Source organism: Orussus abietinus, unplaced genomic scaffold (assembly GCF_000612105.2).
Source record: "Orussus abietinus isolate OABI.00-Male unplaced genomic scaffold, Oabi_2.0 scaffold13, whole genome shotgun sequence".
NCBI classification, from domain to species: Eukaryota; Metazoa; Arthropoda; class Insecta; order Hymenoptera; family Orussidae; genus Orussus; species Orussus abietinus.
In genome coordinates, this window is record NW_019394887.1 from 166,623 (window position 1) to 186,076 (window position 19,454).

The 19,454-nt window shown below is 41.3% G+C and overlaps 2 protein-coding genes across 2 annotated transcripts; one reads left to right on the plus strand and one right to left on the minus strand.

Moving 5' to 3' along the window:
* The first annotated feature begins 539 nt into the window (after positions 1-539).
* On the plus strand, positions 540-6,453 carry LOC105698141 (WD repeat, SAM and U-box domain-containing protein 1). Its single transcript, XM_023433389.1, has 16 exons — positions 540-1,282; positions 1,343-1,720; positions 1,801-2,027; positions 2,153-2,391; positions 2,496-2,586; positions 2,700-2,812; positions 2,997-3,139; positions 3,204-3,387; positions 3,469-3,614; positions 3,769-3,977; positions 4,084-4,352; positions 4,408-4,498; positions 4,574-4,668; positions 4,742-4,897; positions 5,011-5,155; positions 5,320-6,453. The coding sequence occupies exons 1-16, from the start codon at positions 1,173-1,175 to the stop codon at positions 5,481-5,483; spliced, it is 2,760 nt and encodes a 919-aa protein (XP_023289157.1). The 5' UTR covers positions 540-1,172; the 3' UTR covers positions 5,484-6,453.
* LOC105698126 lies at positions 1,991-18,942 on the minus strand. Its single transcript, XM_012422104.2, has 27 exons — positions 18,537-18,942; positions 17,863-18,197; positions 17,478-17,759; positions 17,042-17,403; positions 16,730-16,952; positions 16,259-16,650; positions 15,816-16,141; positions 15,191-15,697; positions 14,723-15,009; positions 14,320-14,594; positions 13,896-14,254; positions 13,590-13,751; positions 13,254-13,507; positions 12,963-13,171; positions 12,783-12,863; positions 12,546-12,710; positions 12,126-12,297; positions 10,839-10,958; positions 10,452-10,659; positions 9,981-10,374; positions 8,501-9,384; positions 7,872-8,228; positions 7,482-7,722; positions 7,126-7,363; positions 6,737-6,955; positions 6,551-6,593; positions 1,991-2,118 (listed from the first exon to the last, which is right to left on the minus strand). The coding sequence occupies exons 1-26, from the start codon at positions 18,550-18,552 to the stop codon at positions 6,564-6,566; spliced, it is 7,098 nt and encodes a 2,365-aa protein (XP_012277527.2). The 5' UTR covers positions 18,553-18,942; the 3' UTR covers positions 1,991-2,118; positions 6,551-6,563.
* Positions 18,943-19,454: the final 512 nt, after the last annotated feature.

The window sequence follows — 19,454 nt, forward strand, 5'->3', positions numbered from 1 at the left end:
CATGCGACCTCCTCGGTTGTTCTATGTTCCTGTTACAAATCGCCAGAGGTGGAATAGGATCATAGGACAACCGAGGAGGTGGCACCGAGTCTCTCCCGGGCATAAATTTTAGGGGTTGAAATTTCCGATTTCTAACAGGATCATAGGATAACCGAGGAGGTGGCACCGAGTTTCTCTGGGCAACTTAGGTCTACAAGCGATTTTCAAGAATCAGGAATAGAGGAATAGAGGGTTCGCTAGACAGGATCGTCTAATTAAACATACTCATTGTTACTATTCAATAACTTGCTTTATTATTTTTTGTCAGACTTAGTTCTTAACAAATTTGTATTTTACATCGTGCTCCGTTCGCGACGAGCGCGTTGATTTTCAAAATTTCTATAAACAGATGTCTGCGTTCCCTCGAGAGTATAGACGCCGTTTTTCTTCTTTCCCAGTCGATTCCGGCTCCTGTTACGTGTTATCGATTCGGCTGTACCGTGGACATGCGTTTAACGTCCTTACTTCATTGCAAGCAGGTGACTTCCCGAAGGTGCAGCCGGTCCCTCTGAAACACTCATCGTTTCGTTCATTTCTTTCCTTTCTGACTAAAAGCATTAACACTCTACTTATAATTAATTAAGAAAGTACCTTGCGTTCCCGTTTTCAAGAAGAAAAAGTCGCCAAGCCGAGACAAAGGACTTTGGCAATAGAAGACTGGAAACGATCGCGGAAGGATTACTCCAAAAATGTGCTTAACTTAGACGTGAGTATTCTCGGACAGAAATTCATGATCACCACGTGACGAGGAAAGTCGCGAGTTTTGCGCGATTAAAAATGCATCGAATATTGGAAAAAGTTCCGGCTTGTTAGGGCTGCAATCGATACTTCTATTACACGTCAGCTCAATATGAATATCAGGAAATGGCGCGAATAACTGGTAGCTAGTGTCCGGTAAAATATGCAATGGCTGTCATTCCGAGTACATCGCTTACAGGTCGAAAGTAAATGTCGCAACGATGCGAGGTGTCAATGGCGGAAAATACCGAAGAATAATATCGAAAGTTCACATCGGAAAACGATAACCAGGGACACTCTGCTATTTTTATTTCAATGACGAGTAGTCTTAAAGGAGAAGGGAGAAAAGGTAGAAATTAATGAGCTCTCTACTTAATTAAATTACAGAAGGGAAGATGGTAGTCATTACGGGACAGGTGAAGATTTTGCAAACTCTCGTTAAACACACCAACGATGTCACCAGTGTCGATTTTGCCGGAGATTGCACGCTAGTAACTGGTTCGGGGTAAATAGTAAATCACCGAATAATTAGTTATAATTACTAACCGCGATATTTAATTCGAAGGGATAAAAGTGTTCGAGTGTGGGAATGGCGACAAGGCGTTGGATACGCCGAAATATATTATTCTCCACTTCGCGGACACAAGTACGGAGTGACAGCTGTCAAAGTCAGTCCCCAGTCAACTATGTTGGCATCTTCCAGTATCGACGGGACTACTCAGCTCTGGAATTTACGCGTAAGACGTTTAAAATATCGCAACCAGAGAAATGTGAATCTTTCGACATTGCAATTGCAGTCTGGGGCCAAAATCCACACGATGGTTCAAATTGGCGGAGAGTCGGTCAGAGTTTGCAAATTTTCTCCGGACTCCACTTTACTGGTAACCGCGGGTGATAACGGTCAGGTGTGTCTTTGGGATTTGGTACGCCGAAATTTAATCAGGTATAATGAATTTCGCTAAACGTGGAACTTTCAATATTCAAGGAAACGAAATCGGTAATCATGGGAAAATTTCTCTACAGATGTTTCCAGCATCACGAGGGAGCGGTCCACGGGGTTTCCTTCTCCCCGGATTCCAACTGGCTCGTCACTTCCTGCACTTTTGGCGTTTTGAAGCTCTTCTCTTCTGCCGATTTATTGGACCGCTGTATTACCGATAATCAGGCGATTCATTTCTCAGCCTCGGTCGACGATGCCCACGACTTGGGCGTCATTTGCTGTGACTTTTCTCCTGTCCAGGAAGTCATATGTACGAATAAGTCATTTTTCCTCAATATTTTCAAAGACCTTTTTAAGGCAAATCTCTGTATTGTCTAGTTTACGGAACTACCATCGAGACTCTGAAACAACGACATATTTTTTATTTACTTTCAGGTGTCGAGCCATTTACAAAACTATATCAATTGGTTACTTGCGGTAACGATCATAACGTGAAAATTTGGAACGTCCACGTGGTGCAAGAAAAATGCGAACAACAACCTAGGACAGCCTCGATAACGTTGAATCAAATTTTGGAAAAGCATGGAAGCACGTTGACTTGTACTCGTTTCAGTACGAGTGGATTATATCTCGCTAGTACCAGCCTTGACAAGACAACAATTATTTGGGATGCAGTAAGAATTCCGAAAATGTACTCGATTACGAGTCTGCACGTAATCGCACGAAATATAACGAGAAAAAGGTTTACTCTCGTTTATTTTCGACGTTTCGTTTTTAGGTCAGTGGAGCAGTAATTTCAGTTTTGGGTGGTCACAAAAGATACGTTGCATGCTGTGCATTTTCGCGAGATGGTACTTTACTAGCAACAGGTAACGTTCGAGTGTCGGAATAAATTTTGAAAGACTTCCAGTGGTCAAAAAAATTGAAATGTCGGAAACTTGAGTTTTAATTATGACGATAATCAATTTTCTCGGATCTTCAGGTTCAAATGACAAATCCGTGAAAGTATGGAACCTCACTGATAATTTATCACTGGATTCCGAACTGGTCCGACATTGCAATTTCAAATTGCATCCTACCGATAGCGATGAAGCGGTAACAGTTTTATTATTTCTAAAATTGTAGCAACGTTTTGGTGACTTCCAATAATTTCCAGTGATCTCTGTTTGCTATGTCCAGCTGATTACCTATGTTTACCTAAACTATGAATTTGAACGCTACATTTGGAAATGTTAAAAATATATTTTCCCCCGTTCCTAATGCCAGTCATATTTTTTAGGAGGCCTCGAAAGAGCAGGAAGTAGTAAAACATGCGGAAACAAATCCAAAGGAAGTGACCCTGATCCAAGAACTGGATGATCACGGAGGAGCAGTAAATTCTGTAGATTTTTTCGGAAACAGCCTTATCGCATCTGGTTCAAGGTGAATTAACGTTAATTTAATCGAGTTACAACTAAAATTAAGATGAGGAATTCAATGATTTCAGTGACAAGCTCGTGAGAATTTGGAAGGTTTCCGGGTACGAAAGTCCCGAAATTAGGTTCAATGAGAAGTCATTTAGTCCTTTGGATGGTCACAAGTACAGTGTCAATTTTGTGGAATTCAGCCCTTGTGGAAGAATGTTGGTTTCCTGCTCTTTAGACGGCACCGCCATAATATGGGATACAGAGGTGAAATTTCATTAATATTTTTAACAGTTTCAATTTTTTCGATTAACGCGGATATGTGATAACGTTCTCGTTACTCGATAGAATGGCGGCCATGCAAAGGTATCTTTAGTAAATTCCGGATCTGGAATTCGCGTTTGTCGGTGGTCACCCGATGGAACATCCTTTGCAACCGCGGGTGACGATGAAAAGACAACTTTATGGGACGTGGGAAGCATGAAGGAGTTGCAGTATGCATTTAATAACGCAGTGATTCTTAAGAGCGAACAATTTTTAAATCGTCTTTCATTATGTTTTTCAACGCTCCAACTTTAAGAATCACATTATTAATAAATGACAAATTGTAATAGGTTGAGGAACAATACAAGAGAGAATTATTTTTAGAGTTTTCGAGGGGCATTCCGATGCAATTACTGCAATTGCATTTACACCAGACTCGAAATATCTTGTCACAGCCTGCAGCGAGGGTACATGGAGATTATTTGACATTAAGGACAGAAAATGCATCGGTGCATTATTAATTTGCGACGAGGGCCATGATTTGGGGGTTCAAGGATGCGATTTCGGACCGATATTAGGCACGTCGACCATTACAGCCGTACAAATATTGCGGAAAGATTTTTCTTATGTTAGATTTTAAAAAATTCTGGATTATAAAAATGGGAGACATTTTAAGTAATTTTCTGTTCCTTATCGTTGCAGGAAGTAGGGAATTGAATTCCTCCAACAAAAGCAAATTTTACACCCTAGCTACTTGTGGAAATGATTCGTTGGTGAAATTGTGGCACATTACAATTTTTCACCTCGACGAAGAAAACGAGATAAGTGGTGAAAATAATATCTCATATAAAGAACATAAATTATTGAGTGGTCATGGAGGAAACGTGATGAACGTTCGATTTTCCCCGATACATGGAGAAATTTTGGGAAGTGCTGCAACGGACAAGACAGCTCGAATTTGGAGCGTGGTGAGTGAAAATCATATCTTGGGTAATTTCCATGTAGAATATCATTTCGTTTCAGCACTCCGGAATGTGCCTTTTCGTGCTGGAAAACCACGAAGGTTTAGTAACAACGTGCACATTCTCCGAGAGTACGTCTCTTTTTGTAACAGGTAGTTACACAAACTTAGCGATTTATTTTCCTACAATAATTAGATGAATTTGTACATTGTTTCTTTTTTACTCAGGTGCCTTAGATAAAGCCGTGTTAGTTTGGAAATTACCGCAAGAACTGATTTCGCAAAGTATGCTAGTAGATAATCTAAGACATAATCGGAGGAGAGTGAGTTGAAGCAAAATCGAATTATTTCCTGATTAGTTACCCAATTATGAAGAACAAATTGTTATTTTAACAGCTAGCTGATTGGAGAACGGATGACGTTACAAACTGGCTGACTAATATCGAACTAACCGATTTAATTCCGAAGATCCAAGGCACTTCGTTAACTGGGCGACATCTTTTCTTGATGTCGGAGACAGAACTGGTTGCGAGATTGCAACTTCATGACGAAGTACTACTGTTTCTTAATTACTTCATTAATCGATTCATTTTAATCCGGGCAGAATTTCAAATATACGTCAAAAGTCGTTACTTCTAATACACAAAAATCACTTACGACTTCAGGAAGCCGAGGAGTTTAAAATGCAATTATATTGGCTGAAGAGGGAAGACAGCAATTTAATGGAAGCTCTGGATGAAACGGAAATTCCGCACGAATTTGTGTGTCCAATAACACACGAGATCATGAAAGAGCCTGTCCTGTGTCTAGGTAAATTTCAAGTACGAACACTTGGCGGTATTTTAAATTTAGGACTATCGTCGTCATCTATGACGTTTAGCTGCAACTAAATTTGTGCTCTAAAAACAGGCGTCACCCAATTCGGAGTATACTTTCATATCACCTTAATAAATTAATCATTATTAATAATCTAGATGGATATACGTACGAAAGGGCGGCTATTAACGAGTGGTTTCTTTGTGGAAAATATACAAGTCCGATGACGAACGAGCCACTACACGACACAAGTTTTACATCTAACGTTGCTCTAAGAAATGCAATTTGTAAATTGTTATATGGAGAGAAACCGTCGGCCTAAATGAATACCGAAGAAGATCGATCGATCGATCGGAGACTCGAATTTGTATTCACTTTTCCACCAGGAATTGTAAAGCACCAAGATTTTTCACCAAAGAGAAAAGACGGCAAATTTCAACATTTACGATACAAATCCGCGTGGACACTAAATATGTGGATTATAAAGGATATTTTTATAAACTAGCACAAAGCGTGAGAAACAATCACCAAAAAACCGCTTATAAATATAAAAGAAAGATTTTGACTCTGACGGATTTATAAAGATGTAAACCTGCACATAGAAATTCAGATAAATAAATTAACGAGAGAACATGCGATGCTAAAGATGTTAAGGATATGAAAAATTATAATCCAGATACCTGATGCACGAAATCAGTACAATTTCAAGTCTTTATCCAGACGTTATCGAGATTGCCAGAAACAAGTGTTAACCCCTCGCATTGATTCTTTTTGATCGATAACATTTTCTAATAACTACTGACTTTATTGCAATTAAGTTCGCAGATCTCTACAAACAAAATGTATTTTAAACATTCCTTTCAAGTCTTTCAAGTAACACAAAATTATCACAATATCAACAGCAGTAGCTCTCTTTGTATTAAGTCAGAAATACATTTAATGCGAGGGATTCAAAGTTATATGACAAATTATATCACCCAATGTGCCTGTCAATTAAGCAAACGAACAATACGTACATGTAGGTTCAAAGGCAACTCAATTATGGGCCACTCACCCACTTGTATTATTAACGCGAGTGATATTCTTGTATCAATAAGATTCTGTAAAGAGTGTATATATTTTCTAAATATCTCGTCAGGAATTGCGTCAAAGCAAAGCTTGTACCTCTGTGATAAAATCTTGGATGTAATCGTAATATCATTTTTTATCGTTGAATATTTCAATGTATGCTCACTAATTATTCTCGATGTCAACTGTAATTGTATCCCATAATAAAGATGAGAAATTTCCAATTTAATTTCATTCTCAACCACACGATTATAGGCAAGTCGTGAAAGATCTAAATAATTATAAATTATAATGGAACGATATAAAGATGTAAAATATTACCTTGACTTTTGCTTTACGTCTGCGAAGCTTCATCTGCTATCATCTATTGAAGCAATTGTTTGTATCAACGTAAAGAGACTGCACAAATTGGCGAAAGTTCACTTTTCTTCAAGTAACAAAATTACAGTAAAGGTAAAAAATGCGAAAAAAAAAAAAGAACAGTTTACAAATTTACGTCTACATTACATTCGCCTGCAATGCTTTTTTCTCTTTCTGTTGAACAACAAAGGCAATAGATGCGTCGTTCCCTTCGTCTAAGTCTAGCCACAGACTAATAATACGCTTTCCAAACAAATGTTTGTTAAATTTCTTTTCCTTCATGACTAGCCGAGCAGCTTCGTCGATGGTCATGCCATTTAATTCAGTTCCGGGAATTTTTAACTTCATAATTTCATTCCCGTTAACCTGAAAGAAATAACACAATTGTAATTCACCTTCAATGATGCTCTTGTTCATTTCCGAACTCCCACAGAAAATTTAAACTACAGTAAACTTAAGTTATTTCACATCTAATTAAAATGATAGTTTTATCTACTTCGTCACATTTATGAGTGGGCAAGTATAAAGATACTTACAAACACATAAAGTGTTAATTTATAAGCAGCATCCAGTTCCGGCCACTTTTGTTGCAACACATCTTTGTCCCATTGTATTTCATCGTTATGTACAAGTCGATTGGGAGCCAAACAAAAACCAGACCATAATTCAGATGCGAAATGAGGTGCCATCGGTGCGAGCATTATTATCTGCGCAGCTAATGCTCGTTCAAATTCTCGACTCCTTCCTACACAGTCTAATGAAACCTTCCGCAAACTGTAAATTAATAAAAATGTTACTATGGAGTCTGTCAATTATCTTTTTGGCTTATTTATGATTAGTATTTCCTAACATTTATATTCTTCATATTAATTTGATATTAATTTAAACATACCTGTTAGTAAGTCCTTGCAGTTTTGATATGCCAACACTTAACTGTTGTGACTCAATTATATTGAACGTAACTCCTTTAATGTAATAGTTCCTGCTGTCGAACATATAAGTATCCTCTTCGGCAAATTTCTGTTCCGTTACTTTAGATTTAATTTCACCTGATTGAAGTTTAGTACGTGTTATAATAAACTGGTGTACAGATTTCCACAATTTAAACTGCCAATTGAGAATGCCAGGAAGTGCTAAAAATATAAAATTCACATTTAGTACTTGGTAATCCAAAATCTTAAAATACTTGGCATAGTCCATCGGTCTCTTGTAACGAGACATCACGTAAATAACAATTAAACATGCAACATTTTTTAGAGATAACCCATTAACGAGCACTTACTATTTGGCGGCCAATTTCGATTCGACGTTGGAGCTACATCTGCTAGAATTAGAAGTCTAGTCGTATCAATGCCATAACTTGAAATGGCATCCATAGGATTAACGCCATTATGCTTTGACTTCGACATCTTCTCCCAGGCTGCAATCACAGGTTCCCCTGAAGATGACTCGACACACGTATCGTCTACCATCTTGATCTCCTTTTCTTCAAGATATTTTCCGGTATTCTTCAATCGATACGTCTTCCCCATCACCATGCCTTGGACCAATAATTGCTTAAATGGTTCTCGGGTCGGTAGCAAACCTTCCGAATGTAGGAAATGGTTGATGAATCTTGCATAATACAAGTGGAGCGTAGCTGAAAAAAGTAACATAACACTTATGCCTGCACTTGCATTATTATTTAATTTTAAGCATCAGGAAGTACCAGAGAGAATACTGAACTAACAAAAAGGTTTATGCATATTATCCCAATACTAATCCATAAAGGTGAATATAAATAGTAATTAACTGTAAAATAAACATTTACATAAATTGCGTCAATACTGTCGCACAAAGACGATCACAAACAGCAATTAACTGCACAAATATAAGAAAATGTTCCACGACGATTTTGATAAATCCACATACCGTGTTCTTTTCCCCCAATGTAAAGATCAACTGGCAGGAATTTTTCAGCCTTGTTTAAGGCAAAGATCTCGAAAGGGTTGTGTGGATCTACATATCGCATAAAGTACCACGAACTGTCGACGAATGTGTCCATAGTATCAGCCTCTCTTCTTGCAGGACTCCCGCAGCTGGGACACTTCGTTTGCAACCAATCGCTCGCTTCTAACATAGATAGTTTTCCAGCTTTGAATTCAGATCCAGTGATTTTTGGCAATAACACTGGCAACTGGTCTTTAGGAACTGGTTGTATGCCACACACATTGCAGTGAACAATTGGAATCGGTGTTCCCCAATACCTTTGTCGAGAAATTAGCCAATCTCTCAATTTCGAGCTAACAGGGTATCCACCAATGTTCCATTCCTTGGCCTTGCTCAGCACTTCTACTTGCTTCTGTTTCCGTTCCTCAAAGCACTGCACATTCTTCGACTCAAATTTTAATCCCATTGAATGGCAGAATTCAGCATCCTTCTCCGATATGCAAGGTATACCCAAATGATTGTCCCTAAACGGCGGAAATTCGATTTCATTGGTAACAAAAATCGGTATCTCTTTCTCGGTAAACGGATTCTTCACTTTGGCATTCAAACGCTTCGTCGCACCTGTCGTGTTAAATGTTTCCATTTTATTGAGAATACTCTTGTCGGAAATTGCCACAAATTTTGCTTCTTCAACAAACTCTGGAAATTCGGTCCATAAAGTTAATTTTTTGGGGTATTCCGGTAAGTTAGAGATTAACTCGAAGTCGAAATTAGTGCCATTGCATTCTCTTATCCAGTGTTTTTGAATGGCTATAATGTCCCTCCATTCCTTTAAAGTTCTGTCATCCAGCCCCTCCATTAGAGACCTACAAGGATGGAAACGCTTGTTTATTGAGAAGTTAGGATTTACATAACGTACTAAGAAAAAACGTTCAGCTTACAAGGAGAGGCTACGACGTTCAGGCCAGGGATTTTGATTTGAGCTTTAGATGTTTGAGTTGGAAAAACCAGCTGTTCAGGAACTGGACGCGATTATCCTCATGGGCTTTTCTCACTCGTATCTCAGCCTAGACATTTGTTAAGATTACAACTGTAAACATTACTAAATAGAAAATCTACATTATGATTTTTAATGTCAAGACACGTCCAATCGAAATTTCTAGCGAGTGAGTACATGACTTTACAACATAGATCACTCTAAACCTAACACAAAGTTAAGCATTTTTTTAGCCTTAAAAATAAAGAAATAACTCAGATGGCCTGTTTTACGAGCCTCGCCTTGTATATTCTTCTGATTAAAATTTGGTAAATATTTTTAATGGAAACCAGCTCTCTACTAGTAAACAATTATAAAAGATATAAACGTGTCTATGCTCTCAGATTTATATTCTGAACAATTATTCCATAAAAGAGTTTTGTCGATTATTTATCAGTAGAAATATTTACTTTCAATGGTACTTACTCAGCAAATGCAGTGGTTTTAATAAACCACTGGTGTAACAATTTCTTTTCAACTTTAGCTCCAGATCTCCAAGAGCAATTGTTCTCGTCAACTTGCTCGTCAGCCAGCACTGTTTGATCAATGGGATCCCAGTTAACAAATTCTTGTTTACGATAAATTAGACCACGTTCAAATAATTTCAGAAACAACCATTGAGTCCATTTATAATATTCGGGACTACAGGTCTGAATTTCACGATCCCAGTCAAACAGACAACCGAGCATTTTTAACTGTTCACGCATATTACTTATATTCCGTTGAGTCCATTCGTTAGGATCTCTTCCTCTTTCTAAGGCTGCATTTTCTGCAGGCAACCCAAATGCGTCCCATCCAATAGGATGTAAAACATGGTACCCTGAAAAAAAATTCCAATAGCAATATATATATATAAAGAAATTCTGTACTCAATAATTACCGATATTCCTTACCTACCTTTCATTCTATAAAAACGAGACACCGAATCACTGATAGTGTAAACCCGCACATGGCCCATATGAAGAGCACCAGAAGGATATGGAAACATCGAAAGAACATAAAATTTATCCCTTGTTTCGAGTTTTTTAAGATTAGGTACTTCATTTATTTTATCTTTCCAATATTCTTCTATTTTAAATTTTATTTCAGTATCGATATCTTGCTCCTAAAATAATTTCAATATAATCATCATAATAGAAGTGACAAAAATGTGGACAAGTACAATAGAAGAATTCTAAATTTTATATCGGCCATCTATAATAAATATTATCGCGAGAAGTACTTCGTGTAATAACTTCACATGTAAGAACCAAACAAGCATAACCTATAAATGGAATAACATACCCAAAGTCTCAAACCCGTAGAAGCATACGCTGCAATTACATGTTTAAAGGTTTTCTCTTTCCCGAGCAACTTGGAAAGAAATCCTGAAGAGCACAGCATATTGAACTTTGTATTTGTTTCCTATTCTGGCACTTTTAAAACACTTCCCGGTATGATGGACTAAAATCCACGAACTCGGACGCGACTAGACCGTAGGACCGATAGGACTGGACGTGGTGAATACACTGAATTTTAGAACGTATATAAAGGGGGTGATAAGGAATTGCGCGTGCGCATGACTGGGCACGCCCCTATATGAGGCTGAGCGTACGGTCGCAGCGTCGTTATTGGTTGTTACCTCTCGGGTCGCCGGAGCGGTGCATCGGTACCTGCTTGTACACGTGTATATACGTGAGTACCCTCCTGCTCCCCTCTCAACCGTACACCATCCTACCGCAACCCACCTCACCCTACCATACCTCAACATATCCCCCTTCCTCCGTTTTCCACTACGTTTAACTTAATTTATTTATTTTATTGAAGGCGTCGGGGCGCAGCAACCTCCCCGTAGTGAGTCTGGGGGATCGGTGCTTTCTAACATTCATTGGTAAGCAATAACAATCCATATTCCCTTATCTGTATTTTATTGATAACAAGAGGGAACGTTTGTGTTTCGTAATTTTTTTAAACTAAATATATGCTACGATAATCGTAACATCCATGTTTTAGGAACATTTTAGAAGAAGTTATATTATTGTAATAACGAGTAATTTCTAATTATGTGACGATACTGCTACACACCTTTAAGTATTCAACACAATTTATATCGCCTAGAATATATTTACTGACTGTAATTGCATAACAAATTGATATAGACGCCAAACTCCTATTAATTATTAAATCAAATCTTCGCACCAAGGACTACAGCTATTGTTAATAATATCGTTAGTTATTAAACCGGGCTGCTATTAATTTAATCAGAAATCCTAAATTCAGAACATGTATCGACTCATAATTATGAAAGTGATTAATAGCGAACGTTAACCCCTTGGTATTTAAAATGTATTTTCCGTTACGCTGAACTATTCTCCAATTTCGAGAAGAAACTGTTTTAAATAGAAGCTACATAACAACTAGTTCGAACTGTGTAGGCTCTTCCGTACAAAACATGAAATCACCACACCTAATAATTACCTAATTCTACTTCTTCGGTACTGGAATTTCGACATCGTTACTATTTCCACATGGCTAAGTTTTCTTTCCCGATGCATATATCCGTTCCTGATGATTCCGGCAGATATTCTATCGAGAGTTAAGACCTCGACATCGTTCGCTCATTCCGTGGTGCCACTGACGCGCTTTATGTCGTATGCAGTTTGGATCGTAGATATATGAAAAGTTGTTTGTAAACCTTTGTTTCGAGGTTGTAAGGTTGGCAGAGAGTCGCAAGTTGTGGGGATGCAGTCCATTAGTCCTTGTACTGAAAGAAACCACGAAAATGTATGGTATTAAAGGTTAACTATATTTTCTTTTTTGCTAACTTCTAAAATTGAAATTGCCCCGATGTATAACATTTAGTATGAGAGATTTAGTGGTTTGAAATAATTACCTGAAAGTTTGCCATGATACCTCTAACAAAATAGAATAAATCGCGTGAAACAAAGATTAGTAAATGAAAACATGTCAGCCAGAGATTTAACGAATCGGTTTGACTGCAACGGGGCATACTTGATGGTATTGGTGGCTGCCTCGGTATTTGACGATTCGCCCGGGTTCCTGAGAGCCTTGTGCCAAATATCCGAGAGCTGCTGATCCGGGGCTACTGCAAAATCCCCCTGTGCCTCTAGACGTTCCCGCCGTTCGGCATTCACTTCCAGAATTTGGTTCGTGCGACTGGTAATCGATTCAAATATCGTTACTAGACTAGCTGGATCCGTCAAAATTAAATCTTCTATCGACCAGTACCTCGCCGACGGGTGAAGGTCATTTTCTAGCTGTATCAACGGTGAGTCCCAGCCAACTTCGTCGTCTTCGAATTCCGAACCACTTTCGATGCGAGCGTCAAAAGTGAAAAATTTCAAAATACATATCTATTGGGATTTCGGTAGAGGAACGACATCGCCAGTTTACCAAATCAATATTTACCTGCTCATTTCTTCCTTCAGGTCTCTGTAGAATTTTGCAGTTTCCTCGGCTTCCGGTCGACCTCCGCTTCGATACAGTAGGACGGCATTCACCATGTCGAATCCTTGAGGACGGACGTAATCCTCTGGAGGATCTTCGATCTCGTTTAATCTGATGCTGGCCTTATTACGTCGTAAGTTCTTGTGCACTTCTTGGTTCTTCATGTGAACCTACAAAATGATATCGAGGTAGCGGAACTTCGAGTCATCGAACGACCGAGTTCGAGCTCCCAAAAGCTTTTCGTTAACTTACATTTTGTGAGAATTGAATGAGATCCGCCTGCCTTAACTTTGGATGAATGGAGTCTTTCGTTTGAGGTTTCTTCTTTATTTTCCCGTCCTTGCGATACCATCTTTGTACTATAAATGCGGCATCCTCGTTTCTCAATCCTTCTCTCAGTAATGCTCTAAGACCGTCCTGCTTGTTATCGTAGTCATTCAAGATCGTTTTGAAGCGTTCCTCCAGTTCGTATCCAAACCGTTTGCGAATCGTGTAACCCCGAAAGTCTAAACGTTTCACGAGTCATTGGAAATACTTAGCGATACTCGAAAGAACGATTCGAAGGTGGCAAACGTAAAGATAACTTACGACTTTGAATGACAACTGCTGCGTCATCCTTGTTCAAGCTCTCTCTACCGCGTTTCTCTTCTAAACTCTTAACGCTTTCGTCTCCTTGAGACATGCTTCGCAGGATTCTGTTCTTATACCAGTTCATCTCGTTGTTTATTTCATTTATTTGATCCAGTGGATCTACGATGATAAAAGACAATTGAGAATTCCATCTACATCGCGGTTCTTCGATCGACGTGAAAATTACACCGATCTCAAAGCGGTAAGCCGGGATGTATTTGTATTTCATCCATAATCGTTCCATCCGGTTTATAGATTTCTCACCTTCCTCTTCGCTGATCTCTGCCTTGGCTCTTCCTTCCAACGTCTCCGTCTCCATGTGTTTCCTCGTGAGCCATCCTCGAATGTGACGTTGCAACGTCACAACCGATATGGCCAGTTGCCACTTCTGCTTCTTGAATCTGATCTTGGCCAGCCAACGCCTTACGCACGCCTGAACCATGATAATTTTTTTCAACTGTTCCTCGTACATCTTCGATAGGAACTCTACGTGGTAGTACTTGAGGAAGACCTTCGTCTTTCCCAGGGCCCAGCCATCCATCTTAAGACGCACCAAGAGCAATCTGCAGTTGTCTCGACTAGCCACGACTCTTTCGTCGTACCCAAACGCCAAGAAACAGTATCTGCGATACGTACGACAGAGATTAAAAATCAATCGTACAAACGCTCGATTTAAATTAGGACGAACCTTCTTAAGAATTCATTGAATGGTATTCGGTGAGAGAATCCGTTTTGTCGAATTCTAATTGTTTCCAGAACTCCGGTGTATCTCAATTGTTTAATAACCTTTTCTCGGTCAAAGAATCTCGGGCTTCTCGAATCGTTTGGCTTAATGCACCTGACAAACTGTGGCGAGCCCGATACCATTTTCTGCAGAAGATCCATTAGAGAATAACGGAAGTACGTAGCTACCGTTTGTTGCACTCTAGACTGCGAAGCCAAACCTCTGCTCGAATAACGTTCCTGCGATGTAAAAACAAACCGAATGGTACATCGTCGACTGAGTCTCTATAAATGATTAATTGGCAAGCATTCTTGCACCGAAATGCACGTATGCGAGTGTCGGATTACTCGAGGTCTCGTTTGGTTACCTTCGTATTTCGATGAGACTGAATTGTCTTTCGAGAGCCAGTGTCCTGGATGGCCGAGTATAAATTGCCGGTCTTCGTAATGGGACATTGGAAGAGGAAACGGATCATATCGAACTGCGATTGGCGCACTAATTGGATCATTTCCGGTGGCAAGAAGTTTCGGTTCTTCTCCAAGAAACCGTCCGCTTGGTACACGACGCGTCCAGCAAAATGATGAACGGCGAAACAAACGGCATCCGACTTCGGTCGCACGTAAAACTTGGATTTTATATTGTTATGGAACTTCTCTGCAATGGAAATCATTCGTTGCATCGATTGTACGATCTCCGATTTAATAAGTATGGATTAGGGTCGGTGCATAATTTTCCGGTTTCGAGAAGGATATCGCTACGTAGATCGCATTCGCCATTTTTCTAACGTCCTGTGCATTCTACAAGAGGCCCATTCGACATTTTGCAAAATCCTTACCGATGAGCGATTTGTCCGTAGCTCCTGGAAAGCGACTCTCTTCGTCCAGCAACGCCAGCAGTCCCATCGGCTTGCTGAGAAGCATGTCCAACGCGGGTCTATTGTCGGAAAATTCGATTACGTCGACTGGGATTCCCTCGGCCATGTACTCCTGTTGTTCCCACGTAAATATATGCTGGTTGAAGTAGTATTGTATCTGCTCGTTCGCCACGTTTATGCAGAGCTGCTCGAAGGAATTTTTTGGGAAGTTCTCGAATCCGAAGATGTCCAGCAAGCCGATCGCCAACGGTTCGTAATTAGGGGAACGATTGAAACTTAATAAGCAATTGATCTGGTTAACCATCCAGTCGAACAATCGACCGTAAAGGCCTTTGGCCATTGCATCTCGAGCGGCGCTTGCTTCGGCCACTGTATTATTTCTCGTGATGGTTTCTCCTCTTGTCACGACGGAATTCGATGTCAATGTTTCGAGAAGATCATTTGTCTCGACGCCAAGTAGTTGAGACACTGACGAGAAGAAAGGATGCGTGAGACTGAGGTGACGCGAAATCGGTCGATTCGAATGAGACACTTTATTTAAAGTAGCGTCGTAAAGGCTTCGATACGAAAAACGAAGGAAACTCACCTCTCCGTAAAGGAGCCATGTCGACGACCTCGCTCTTATTATCGGTATTATCTTCCGACACGACTTCACTGAACTCGATGTCACCGAGATGAAGAATGACAGCCAAGACACTGTACACCGTGTCGACTTCGCTGTCTTGAAACCCGAGAAGTTTGAATCCGTTCTTCAGCTGCTGGAACTTATCGATATTAGTTTGCGACGTCTGACCGGGATCGGACGGATAACGATGCCGATTTCTAAGACAGTCCAACTGGAATTCCTTAAGGCGGTCGTCCGCCTCCAGTCCATCGTACACGTAGGAGAAAACGTGAAAATTTCCCTCTCCCCTGAAATCCAATCCCGATGTTAAGAAAAACATGATTTTATAGATTTTTCCAGAAAATTTCATTCGGACTCGATACGCCAATTTCACGGTACATTTTGAAATATTAAAAGTTACTTACTCGGCTTGAGCTACCACCCTGGACTGTTCCAACAGATACACCGCTACTCTTGCTCCGGTAACTTTTCCACCTTTTGTCATGGTAAGGTCAAGGTACTTCCCGAATCTCGAGGAATTTGCATTGATCCCCGTAGCGGCATTACCGAACGCCTCCATGATCGGATTGATCTGCAATATTCTTTCTTCTAAATTCCGGTTGGGTGCCTTGCCGAGGTACACCAATTGTTTCAGCAACAAATTGGCGCTCTCCGTCTTTCCGGCTCCCGATTCGCCGCTTATAACGATCGCCTGGTTTTGACGTTGATGAAGAAGAGCCTGATAAGCCGCATCGGCCACGGCGAAGATGTGCGGCGGATTGTCCGACCTGGCTTGGCCTTTGTATCTTCTTTGTTCCTGAAATTTCGGATCGTCGTTTACTCGTTTCTACCGGGCCTAACAACGAGATTTCGTTTCATTCGCTATCGCCACTCACGAGGCCGGTATAAAGTCCCAAATTGCTGAACGGATTGACGCCCACGAGGATGTCGCCGATGTAGGTGTATATCTGCGAATGCTCGTATCGGTGTTGTAGCTGTTCGACGATAGTTTCTTCCGAGAGCATGTCCAACGCCGCCAGGTCATCCCTGTACATTTTTTCAGGCCGAGCCTTTCGGTCCGTCTTGAGCTTGCCATGCTTGGTCGTTACTTCCGGCTGCCTGCGAACGGACATAAACCGATACAGGGACCAGTGGGAGCGGGATTGGGGTTTCGATCGTTATCCTACCTCGTGGACTCGGTCCGTTACCTGTGGACTCTGCCTTCGCTTCTTTGCCGGCGAATCTCTTCGCGCAGCTCGGCTCTGATTTCTTCCACGGCCGACTCCACGTTCGCCAACAGCGGATGCTCCCGGAGCTCGCTGGCGAAGGGCCGGTGTTCCAAATCTTTCACGAGACATTCGGCTACGAAGTCCGTCAGTTCCGGGGAGAAAAGGTCCGGATTCTTGAGCGCCGGTGGAGGGTTCCTTGGAATTTGGAAGAGCGCTCTCATGGGGTGTAACTCGGAGAGCGGAGGATCGCCTTCGGCCAATTCGATCGCCGTTATTCCGATCGACCAGACGTCGCATCGGCAGTCGTACGACGAATCCAGCTGCTGTTCGCAGGCTATCACCTAAACAACGCGAGGACGCATACGGTAACGATGTCTTTTCCATTTCTAGGAGGGACCAGGAGGAGGATTCATACCTCGGGAGCCATCCAATACGGCGTCCCAACGGACGTGTTTCTTCTGGCCAGGGTGGCCGCGAGATGCGAAGAGACGCCAAAGTCGACCAACTTGACGTGGGCTTCCTCGGTTAGTAATATATTGTGTCCCTTTACGTCGCGATGCATGCAATGGTTACCGTGCAGATGAATCAGTGCTTCCACCGTCTCTCGAATAATGTACGCAATTTTATCGGTCGTCAGACGACTGCCTCGCTTCTTCAAGCCCTGCACGAGGTCGGTCACGGATCCTCCCGTGCAAAGCTGAAACGAAAAGGAATAATTATCCTTCATTTTTTCTTTCGTCCTTCTTTTTAAGCGGAACTTCTCGAACGATCGGAGGATATTCCATGCAACGATCCAGTACCTCCATCACGAACCATAACTGGTCCTCCTCGTGAGAAGACTGCATTCTTTTCAAGAACAGCCCGTGAAAAAGAGGTATGTTCGGGTGAAGACTCAGATCCCGAAGCACGAGAAACTCCTCTTCGATCTCCTCGATATTGTCCGCCAGGTTTTCCAGAATTTTAATCGCAACCCGATCACCGGTTTGCTTATCTCGCGCCGAGAAGACTTCCCCGTAAGTCCCCTCGCCGATGAGTTCCTCCAGGGTGAAGCGATCCTCGGGGTCGGGAACCACCTCGAAGTTGACGTGCTTCGATAGACCTTGGTACGCCATGTTGCTCCCGTTTCGAGTTACTTCTGTAGGAAAGAAAGAGTACGCGTCCAATTTAACGATAACGAAATTGTATTATCAAGATTTTATATCCTGTGGAGAGTTTTTTAAGGCGATGCGAAAGTGCCGTCAGAGCTTTCGTTTATGGAACTTTTCTCCGAACTCAGGGCACCGAATCGTTTCAAACTTTATAACGTCAACGTGTAGGTCCTAAAGAAGGTCCTGACCCTCGTGAAATTTCGTTTTGTATACCCAGTTCGGAGATAAGTTTCATAAACGAGTCCTCTTCGCCCCGACTCAAAGGATACGCGTTCCGCTCATCGTCCGACCCTACGAGTTTCTCGATCGAGTCGATTATACCGTACCAATGATATCTCCCATTTTGCAGAGTTTCCGTCCCGAGGTCTTAGTCGATCGTTTACATCACCATCGCGAGTGGGAAGAATCGACACTGCTGGCTCGAACGGCTACGATGTAACTGGTTCGGACGTCTACTGACCGGAAACCTGTTAACCCCTTAATGAGATTGATTCTAAGGCCGGCGCAGCGGTCGATCATGAAAATAGGTCTTGGTGAGCGACGTTCTTAAGTCGCCACCATAGACGAGCAGAAGTTACACCAACGCCGTCATCTTGGTAAGTGATGCGATAACGAGTGGAGTTATAAACGTTATCGAGCAACCAGGTGATGGCCGAAAACTCTACGAGGTCTCAACCTCAAGAAACGAGAGAAGGAGCCGACGTCAAGACTGGACAATTTGTTAATATTCTTTTAAACGAGCTCAAAGATGTATGTACTTGCGGTACCTGAGGTATAACAAACTGTAAAATATGTAATGTAATAAAGCAACTTATTGAACAATAACAATGAGTATGTTTAATTAGACGAGTGGGTCTAGCGAACCCTCTAATCGCCTATTCCTGATCCTTAAAAATCACCCGTAGACCTAAGTTAACGTTAATTCTCTTGCGGTGGGAGAAAACTTTGCGTGCCACCTCCTCGGTTGTCCTGTGATCCTGTTAGAAATCGAAAATTTCAACCCCTAAAATTTATGCCCGGGAGAAGACCGCGCCACCTCCTCGGTTGTCCTGTGATCCTGTTAGAAATCGAAAATTTCAACCCCTAAAATTTATGCCCGGGAGAAGACCGTGCCACCTCCTCGGTTATCCTATGATCCTGTTACAAATCGAAAATTTCAACCCCTAAAATTTATGCCCGGGAGAAGACCGTGCCACCTCCTCGGTTGTCCTGTGATCCTGTTAGAAATCGAAAATTTCAACCCC

Excerpts from the sequence above, each read along its gene's own strand:
- LOC105698126 (XM_012422104.2), bottom strand. Across the intron at positions 10,959-12,125 it reads GATGTCGAGGTCTTAACTCT|GAAACAAATACAAAGTTCAA; the intron begins CGATAGAATATC and ends GTGCCAGAATAG. Across the intron at positions 10,660-10,838 it reads CTACGGGTTTGAGACTTTGG|GAGCAAGATATCGATACTGA; the intron begins GTATGTTATTCC and ends AAATTATTTTAG.
- LOC105698141 (XM_023433389.1), top strand. The coding sequence starts at position 1,173 with ATGGTAGTCATTACGGGACAGGTGAAGATTTTGCAAACTCTCGTTAAA. Across the intron at positions 1,283-1,342 it reads ACGCTAGTAACTGGTTCGGG|GGATAAAAGTGTTCGAGTGT; the intron begins GTAAATAGTAAA and ends TTTAATTCGAAG. Across the intron at positions 2,028-2,152 it reads TCCTGTCCAGGAAGTCATAT|GTGTCGAGCCATTTACAAAA; the intron begins GTACGAATAAGT and ends ATTTACTTTCAG.